Source organism: Protomyctophum bolini (assembly GCF_963924005.1).
Source record: "Protomyctophum bolini genome assembly, chromosome: 2".
Taxonomy (NCBI): domain Eukaryota; kingdom Metazoa; phylum Chordata; class Actinopteri; order Myctophiformes; family Myctophidae; genus Protomyctophum; species Protomyctophum bolini.
In genome coordinates, this window is record NC_137863.1 from 44,832,467 (window position 1) to 44,842,466 (window position 10,000).

The following is a 10,000-nucleotide window of genomic DNA, read 5'->3' on the forward strand; positions in this document are numbered from 1 at the left end:
ACGAGTGGTAATATATGTTCCGCAAACGCTGGATCTGGTGTACAGTTTTTAAATGTGCTATAATATAAATAAACGTGATTTGATGAATAGGTGATTTGGGGGCTCTCTTTCAGGGTGGGTATACCTTGGGCAGTGCTGCCACCCTCTGTGGCAGTTACTTTGGGCAGTGCTGCCACCCTCTGTAACCAGTTACTTTGGGCAGTGCTGCCACCCTCTGGGCCAGTTACTTTGGGGCAGTGCTGCCACCCTCTGTAACCAGTTACTTTGGGCAGTGCTGCCACCCTCTGTGACAGTTACTTTGGGCAGTGCTGCCACCCTCTGTGGCCAGTTACTTTGGGCAGTGCTGCCACCCTCTGTGGCCAGTTACTTTGGGCAGTGCTGCCACCCTCTGTGGCAGTTACTTTGGGCAGTGCTGCCACCCTCTGTGGCCAGTTACTTTGGGCAGTGCTGCCACCCTCTGTGGCAGTTACTTTGGGCAGTGCTGCCACCCTCTGTGGCCAGTTACTTTGGGCAGTGCTGACACCCTCTGTGACCAGTTACTTTGGGCAGTGCTGCCACCCTCTGTGGCCAGTTACTTTGGGCAGTGCTGCCACCCTCTGTGGCCAGTTACTTTGGGCAGTGCTGCCACCCTCTGTGGCAGTTACTTTGGGCAGTGCTGCCACCCTCTGTGACCAGTTACTTTGGGCAGTGCTGCCACCCTCTGTGGCCAGTTACTTTGGGCAGTGCTGCCACCCTCTGTAGCCAGTTACTTTGGGCAGTGCTGCCACCCTCTGTGGCAGTTACTTTGGGCAGTGCTGCCACCCTCTGTAGCCAGTTACTTTGGGCAGTGCTGCCACCCTCTGTGGCCAGTTACTTTGGGCAGTGCTGCCACCCTCTGTGGCCAGTTACTTTGGGCAGTGCTGCCACCCTCTGTGGCCAGTTACTTTGGGCAGTGCTGCCACCCTCTGTGGCCAGTTACTTTGGGCAGTGCTGCCACCCTCTGTGGCCAGTTACTTTGGGCAGTGCTGCCACCCTCTGTAACCAGTTACTTTGGGCAGTGCTGCCACCCTCTGTAACCAGTTACTTTGGGGCAGTGCTGCCACCCTCTGTGGCAGTTACTTTGGGCAGTGCTGCCACCCTCTGTAACCAGTTACTTTGGGCAGTGCTGCCACCCTCTGTAACCAGTTACTTTGGGGCAGTGCTGCCACCCTCTGTGGCAGTTACTTTGGGCAGTGCTGCCACCCTCTGTGGCCAGTTACTTTGGGCAGTGCTGCCACCCTCTGTGGCCAGTTACTTTGGGCAGTGCTGCCACCCTCTGTGGCAGTTACTTTGGGCAGTGCTGCCACCCTATGTGGCCAGTTACTTTGGGCAGTGCTGCCACCCTCTGTGGCCAGTTACTTTGGGCAGTGCTGCCACCCTCTGTGGCAGTTACTTTGGGCAGTGCTGCCACCCTCTGTGGCAGTTACTTTGGGCAGTGCTGCCACCCTCTGTGACCAGTTACTTTGGGCAGTGCTGCCACCCTCTGTGGCCAGTTACTTTGGGCAGTGCTGCCACCCTCTGTGGCCAGTTACTTTGGGCAGTGCTGCCACCCTCTGTGGCAGTTACTTTGGGCAGTGCTGCCACCCTATGTGGCCAGTTACTTTGGGCAGTGCTGCCACCCTCTGTGGCCAGTTACTTTGGGCAGTGCTGCCACCCTCTGTGGCAGTTACTTTGGGCAGTGCTGCCACCCTCTGTGGCAGTTACTTTGGGCAGTGCTGCCACCCTCTGTGGCAGTTACTTTGGGCAGTGCTGCCACCCTCTGTGGCAGTTACTTTGGGCAGTGCTGCCACCCTCTGTGGCAGTTACTTTGGGCAGTGCTGCCACCCTCTGTGGCCAGTTACTTTGGGCAGTGCTGCCACCCTCTGTGGCCAGTTACTTTGGGCAGTGCTGCCACCCTCTGTGGCCAGTTACTTTGGGCAGTGCTGCCACCCTCTGTGACCAGTTACTTTGGGCAGTGCTGCCACCCTCTGTGGCCAGTTACTTTGGGCAGTGCTGCCACCCTCTGTGGCCAGTTACTTTGGGCAGTGCTGCCACCCTCTGTGGCAGTTACTTTGGGCAGTGCTGCCACCCTATGTGGCCAGTTACTTTGGGCAGTGCTGCCACCCTCTGTGGCCAGTTACTTTGGGCAGTGCTGCCACCCTCTGTGGCAGTTACTTTGGGCAGTGCTGCCACCCTCTGTGGCAGTTACTTTGGGCAGTGCTGCCACCCTCTGTGACCAGTTACTTTGGGCAGTGCTGCCACCCTCTGTGGCCAGTTACTTTGGGCAGTGCTGCCACCCTCTGTGGCCAGTTACTTTGGGCAGTGCTGCCACCCTCTGTGGCAGTTACTTTGGGCAGTGCTGCCACCCTATGTGGCCAGTTACTTTGGGCAGTGCTGCCACCCTCTGTGGCCAGTTACTTTGGGCAGTGCTGCCACCCTCTGTGGCAGTTACTTTGGGCAGTGCTGCCACCCTCTGTGGCAGTTACTTTGGGCAGTGCTGCCACCCTCTGTGACCAGTTACTTTGGGCAGTGCTGCCACCCTCTGTGGCCAGTTACTTTGGGCAGTGCTGCCACCCTCTGTGGCCAGTTACTTTGGGGCAGTGCTGCCACCCTCTGTAACCAGTTACTTTGGGCAGTGCTGCCACCCTCTGTGCCAGTTACTTTGGGCAGTGCTGCCACCCTCTGTGACCAGTTACTTTGGGCAGTGCTGCCACCCTCTGTGACCAGTTACTTTGGGCAGTGCTGCCACCCTCTGTGGCAGTTACTTTGGGCAGTGCTGCCACCCTCTGTGGCAGTTACTTTGGGCAGTGCTGCCACCCTCTGTAGCCAGTTACTTTGGGCAGTGCTGCCACCCTCTGTAACCAGTTACTTTGGGCAGTGCTGCCACCCTCTGTAGCCAGTTACTTTGGGCAGTGCTGCCACCCTCTGTGGCCAGTTACTTTGGGGCAGTGCTGCCACCCTCTGTAACCAGTTACTTTGGGCAGTGCTGCCACCCTCTGTGGCAGTTACTTTGGGCAGTGCTGCCACCCTCTGTGGCAGTTACTTTGGGCAGTGCTGCCACCCTCCGTGACCAGTTACTTTGGGCAGTGCTGCCACCCTCTGTGGCCAGTTACTTTGGGCAGTGCTGCCACCCTCTGTGGCCAGTTACTTTGGGGCAGTGCTGCCACCCTCTGTAACCAGTTACTTTGGGCAGTGCTGCCACCCTCTGTGCCAGTTACTTTGGGCAGTGCTGCCACCCTCTGTGGCAGTTACTTTGGGCAGTGCTGCCACCCTCTGTGGCCAGTTACTTTGGGCAGTGCTGCCACCCTCTGTGGCCAGTTACTTTGGGCAGTGCTGCCACCCTCTGTGGCCAGTTACTTTGGGGCAGTGCTGCCACCCTCTGTAACCAGTTACTTTGGGCAGTGCTGCCACCCTCTGTGCCAGTTACTTTGGGCAGTGCTGCCACCCTCTGTGGCAGTTACTTTGGGCAGTGCTGCCACCCTCTGTGGCCAGTTACTTTGGGCAGTGCTGCCACCCTCTGTAACCAGTTACTCTGGGCAGTGCTGCCACCCTCTGTAGCCAGTTACTTTGGGCAGTGCTGCCACCCTCTGTAGCCGGATGGGAACCACAAGGTTCCCATAGTTCGAACCCCGGGGCTCCCCCCAGAGTTAGTGTCGAAGTGTCCTAGTGGTGCAAGACTCTGAACCCCAAATTGCTCCCGACGTGCAGGGCCTTGCATGGTTCCCACCGTTTCATCGGTGTGTGAATGTGTGGGTGAATGTAATGCGACAACCTCTGTATAAAGCGCCTTGGATAAAGGCGCTGTATAAGTGCACCATTTGCACATTTACCTTGGACAGTGCTGCCACCCTCTGGGCCAGCTCCGCCTCCACCTCGGGCAGAGTCTCGGCCTTCCTCATGGTCTGCGCCAGCCTCTGCTCCGCCATCTCCAACAGCTCCTGGAGCTGACGCACCTTCTCTTCACTCTGGGGACGCATGCAACGCACGCACGCACGCACGCACGCACACACACAAACAAAGAAAGAGAGGGAGTAAGAGGAGGATAAAAATGGAAGTGACGCAGATATAACTGGACGATGTGTTTACCGCGTGCACTTCCCATATGTGACACTGAACTCAGTTTCACCCTGAACTGCACATGAACTCTCTCTGTCTCTCTCTCTCTCTCTCTCTCTCTCTCTCTGTCTCTCTCTCTCTCTCTCTCTCTCTCTCTCTCTCTCTCTCTCTCTCTCTCTCTCTCTCTCTCTCTCTCTCTCTCTCTCTCTCTCTCTCTCTCTCTCTCTCCACAGTATGGTGTCTATATACATTATGCATGTGTGTGTCTTTCTGAATAAATAGACAGACGGACAGAAAGACCAAAAAATATAGTACATATAGGTTCTGTTCTGTATACTGTATTTAGACTGACTGACGGACAGCAGAATAATGACTAAAGATACAATGCATACACACAGTAGAGAATATAACGTGCTGAACGTACACTCTATACGTATATCTCTGCGTATGCATTTTTATACGGTGACATTATATAACTGTGAACTGTATGTTTGCCCAAAAGAGCGCGCAGCGACAGCTATAGGGTGTAACCCGGAACACTCAATTGTTCATGAATTGATTCAGGCGCGTTGTTCGTGCAGGTTATATCGCAGGTGTATATCAGGATACACGCGGAAGTATAGTTTATATAGAACTCAATGGGCCCCTGCACACAGTATATTAGATGAGGGAAAAAGTGGAACGTCCACACACACGATTATAATTCTGCTCCCCGTCCTCACACACTAGTATCCCTTTAAAGATGGAGTGCCGTGATTTTTTTCCCCACCCTAAAAAACATGATCATCAGGTCTTATTGTTGTTATATGGAGGTATAATGTTTTTTTCAAAAAAGTGTACAGTATTTGTTAAAATGTTGTTTTTATGTGTTCATTAAGTATGCCTGGTTTGCCTGGTGGTGGGTGGTGATGGGTGGTGATCCACCTGAACTGAAGCCGCCGCACCCACAGCTGTATAGTTGTATGATAAAGGGGGAGGGGTTAGGGGAGGGGCTGATAGTGTGATGTCACTATATTACTGTTTATTTCATTCATTTCATACAATGTTGAAGCGCTGGGCCCTAGTGGTAAGAGGAAGGACTGCAGGCGGACTCGTGGATTCATGACGAGGAAACCCTGTGCAGCTGGGCTTTAACATTGAGCGCTCGGTTGCACTTCCGCATTTGACCTCCAAATTTTGGAGGTAAAATGCGGAAATGCGCCCAAAAAAGGCGGAAATAGACGGTCCCTCCGGCGACTTCAAAACGCCACTGAGCAACTTCCTACTGACATGAATAGCGGAGGGGGCGGAGCTTCGCGCAGGTTCAGTCTCTGTCCTTTTAATACTCTAGGGTTCAGCCTCCAGGAAGAAACCCTAAATACAAAGTCAATACACCGTTGCACATAAAAAACGACTCCAGGGTGTCTAATGAAGTACTGTCACCTCATAGACACATGAAAAACTGGAAAAATACAAAAATTGTGGCACTCCATCTTTAAGATTAAAGGGGAAAAAAAACAATTCTCCTGAATGCTGCCTTCTGGAATGGCACCGTGTAGTACATGCTGCGTTCATGGTCTGGAAAGGGCAGTTGTTTTACAGACGGGGTAAAAGGGGCAGGGGCTCAAGCCCCCTTTGATGTCTATGTGGCCCCTTTTCCACCGGTTGGTTCCCAAATGGGAACCGGTTCGGTTCTTTTTGGTTCTTTATAGGCCATGAGCCAGAGCTCCAAAATTGGAACGTTAATTATGAATTGAGTGTAGCAAAACCATATACCTATATTAGATTGTTATCACCATGAAACGTTTCCCCCAATTGAGTACTTACACGAAGACAATGGTTCATGTTTTAGGTTGTAAAAGGTGAGTGTAATTCTTTTTCATTTGCTGCTTTCTTTCGTTTTAGGGATTTTAGCTGTTTTTGGCAGGGGGAGCGGGGGCATTCGAGCATGGGGCTAAATATCTATTTCTTTACAAAACTTTATAGCGATTTTTTTTTTTTATTATTTACTATAGTCCTACTAGACTAGTAGTAAATACTACTGCCCCCGCCCCCCTGCCAAAAACAGCTAAAATCCCTAAAACGAAAGAAAGCAGCAAACGAAAAAAAGATTAACACTCATATTTTACTTTCTCTAATAACAACCTAATACATGAACCTTGGTTGAAAAAAAACTAAAGTTGTCCTTTAAAGGGATTGTGACATTAAAAAAAAGGTTTTGGAATTGTTCTTATTTTTTTTAGGTTTTCTAATCTCAATTGCACCCAAAAAACATGAACTTTTAACATTCAGTAGATTTTCTGTGATCTGGGGTTTTCTGGCTCAAACAGGTGCTCTGATTTTCCTGCTGTTTGTGATGTAAGATCCTGCAAATCCCATATATGTCAATGGGATTTGCCAGCAGACGTCACTGTTTTCACTGTGTTGCCTGTTTTCATTGTAGCTCAAAAGGCTTCCAAACCCCAAAGAAAACTCCAGACCACAGAAAATCCACTGAAAGTTCAAAGTTCAGGTTTTTTGGGTGTAATTGAGGTCATAAAACCTAAAACAAAAAAACAAAAACAAAAATAAATGAAAATGAATGTCATAAAACCTTTAAGAACCAAAAAAGAACTGAACCGGTTCCCAATGGGAACCAACCGATGGAAAAGGGGGTCTGTGGGCACGTCCCTGCTGCGTTGCGTGCGGCGCCCCCTACCTGTCGGTGCAGGGAGTCCTTGGTGGCCAGCTGGTTCTCCAGCTTGTCGTTGAGGTCGTGGATGTGCGTGGTCTCCCTCTGCGCCGCCAGGTAGCGCTTCTCTAACGTGGTGATCCTCTCCTCCATGTCCTCCCTCTGCGCCACGCCCTGAGCCACAGGGGAATAGTAAGAGTCCACACACACACACACACACACACACATGGTCATGCTCTGAAGAGTCCACACACACACCTGGTCATGCTCTGAAGAGTGCACACACACACACACACACACACACACACCTGGTCATGTTCTGAAGAGGTCCCCCCCACACACACACACACACACACACACACACACCTGACCGCAGGACAGTACAGTCCTACACCTGACCACAGGAAAATATAGTAATAAGAGTCCTAAGTCCTAACACACCTGGGCACGTTCCGATGAGCCGATCGGTGTTGATTTCGACAGCAAATTCTGATATGGTTTTAGTCACATGCGTCTTTTGAACGACAGTCCATTTAGTTTTAGTCATACTTTAGTCATCTGAGACGTTTTAGTTTCAGTCTAGTTTTAGTTGACTAAATATCATTAGACTTTTACAAGCTCGAACCTTTCAAATAATTGTTGAATGGAACATAAAGTACATCATTTGCCTGTACTGGAGTAGAAGTATTTATAACGTTAAAGTATAGGACCCTATCAAGACATGTTAACACTCAGGGTATAAGTACGTCGTGCAGCACTCGACATATACTAGACAATACTGGACCGATAATCTTCCAAATTTGCTTGGGACAGTTTATTATTTTTTATTTTGGAGGAAGGACACTGCGTTCCGCTCATTTTCCGTGAGGTTATGAAAATCTACTTCCAGAGACTTGAAAACCTGCTTGAGATAAGGTAATCCAACACACGTACTGTATATCACGTTACGTTATGACTGCGTTTTAATGCATTTCAAAGGCCTGCAAGGTCGATATGAAAAGTCTGGCCAAAAAGCCCCCCCAGGAGGGAAAAAAAATATTGATTCACAAACGGAATCCAGACTTCCATGACTTGCACTGTGTGAAGTTTGGTCAACACTGACTCAATTATTCAGGTATAAAGTTCCGTAATGTTTTAATGATATAAACAAGCAAAATAGATTTTTGATGCTTATTATTGTGAGATGCTGTACTATATGATCAAGTGGGCGTTGATTTAAGACAAAAAAGATAAAAATGTTGGAGATAAGAGGTTTCTGGTCTGGATATATAGCAACGACATGCAGGCTACACTATACAGTATTTGACCACGTCGATGCCCGAACCATCCGTCAAACTATAAAGGCTCATACATATAGTCTGGATTTTCGGTGGTTAGGTGACCACCGAACTACATAATGACGTCACGAGCCGCGGTGACGAGCAAACCACCGCCACCGCTCCAGCCCTTCTCTCTGTTTTTACTCACCACCGGCTCAACGTTATTTCAGCTCCGGTGGTCAGCTCACCACCGGAGCGGTGGTCACCTCACCACCTAAAAATCCAGACTATGAATAGGCCTTTAGTCTATGCAAAACCACTTCTGTCCTTCCACAAGCACGGAACGTGTCGCTTCGCGTTGATGCTTTTGTGTGACACTGTGATAATTTACAAAAAAACAGTCTCTCTGTCTCTCTCTCTCTCTCTCTCTCTCTCTCTCTCTCTCTCTCTCTCTCTCTCTCTCTCTCTCTCTCCCCTCCCGGTGTACATCTCACCTCTCTCTGCTCGCGCTGCAGCTTGAGCGACAGCTCCTCGCTGCGAATCAGCTCGCGCCGCGCGCTGACCAGCTCCGCCTCCAGCTCCGCCACGTGGGCGCACACGGCGGCCGAGCGCTCGCGGCTCTGCGCCAGCTCCTGATTGGTCCGGTCCAGCAGCTCCTGGAGCTCCGCCCCCGCCCCGCGGCCCACGCCGCCGTCGTCGTGGGCGTCGATGGAGCCGTTGGGCAGTCTCTGTGTACGGACAAGACGGACATGTAAAACTGACCTGAGATCAGGTTTAAAAGAAACGCCTTCTACGTCCTGACAGTTTTCCATTCTGACCTGAGATCAGATTCTAAAAAATGTCTTCTATACATCCTGACAGTTTTCCATTCTGACCTGAGATCAGATTCTAAAAATGTCTTCTTACATCCTGACAGTTTTCCATTCTGACCTGAGATCAGATTCTAAAAATGTCTTCTACGTCAGTGTAACAAGGGTCGGTTGCGGGTTTCATTTTACGTTCTCAAGAGTTAAATTATTGTTAAATATCTGCATTATAGTCCTACACACAATTTACAAGAAGTCTATACAAAAAAAATAGAGAATGTGGAAGAATTGTTTTTTTGATCAACGTTTGCTTAATCATCTCTCCTAATAGTATTAGTACCACATCAATGGAATTGTGGACAAAATATTTATTCAACAAGTCTGAGAGGATAAAATGTAATGTCATCAGACGGTGGTCTGTGGCTCAAACGCTGAATAAATGATGACAGACAGACAGACAGACAGACAGACAGACAGACAGACACACGGACAGACACACGGACAGACCTTCCAGTTGGGTTTGGATCCGTCCGTTCTGTCCCCCGAGTCTCCATCTTTCCTCTGTCTGGCCATGTTCAACTGCGGCGTAGATTAACACGTGTTAAAGGCGCACGCACGCACGCACACACACGCACGCACCCACGCACGCACGCACGCACGCACGCACGCACACACACTAGAGAAAAACACCCTCAATTAATCACTCACTCGTTCTCTCACACACACACACACACACACACAAGCACACATGCTCGCGCAGACGCGCACGCAAGCACACACATGTATACACACCTCACACATCTCTCACACATGTTGTGCCATGTCTGTGATTGATATGAAAAGCCATGATGATGACATCATCAGCCACAAGCAGTGATGTAATGACATCGTCGCTTTCGGGGTAAAAAAATGAAACGTTCCCCCCCAAAAAATCTAATCAGGGAAATGGAGAAAAATATGAGCCTGTGATCGAATTTATCATATGAGCCTGTGATCGAATTTATCAGTCACAATAAGTGATATTCAATAGTTCAATATAATATATTCAATAGTTCAATAGTTCAATAGTTCAATAGTTCAATAGTTCAATGGTTCAATAGTGACAGACCACAGGCCTTCAGTTGGTTCAATAGTGACAGACCAACAGGCCTTCAGTTGGTTCAATAGTGACAGACCTCAGGCCTTCAGTTGGTTCAATAGTGACAGACCACGGGCCTTCAGTTGGTTCAATA

At 49.6% G+C, this 10,000-nt stretch overlaps 1 protein-coding gene across 1 annotated transcript in view; it reads right to left on the bottom strand.

Annotated features, from left to right (window-relative positions):
* ppfia4 (PTPRF interacting protein alpha 4) overlaps nucleotides 1-10,000 on the bottom strand; it is a gene marked incomplete at both ends in the record, with an annotated part of 122,353 nt that overhangs the window by 30,785 nt on the left and 81,568 nt on the right. The window contains 4 exons of the mRNA XM_080785686.1: nucleotides 3,828-3,962; nucleotides 6,731-6,865; nucleotides 8,457-8,690; nucleotides 9,276-9,347. Of these exons, the coding sequence (XP_080641812.1) occupies nucleotides 3,828-3,962; nucleotides 6,731-6,865; nucleotides 8,457-8,690; nucleotides 9,276-9,347 (576 nt within the window). The remainder of the gene's footprint in view (nucleotides 1-3,827; nucleotides 3,963-6,730; nucleotides 6,866-8,456; nucleotides 8,691-9,275; nucleotides 9,348-10,000) is intronic.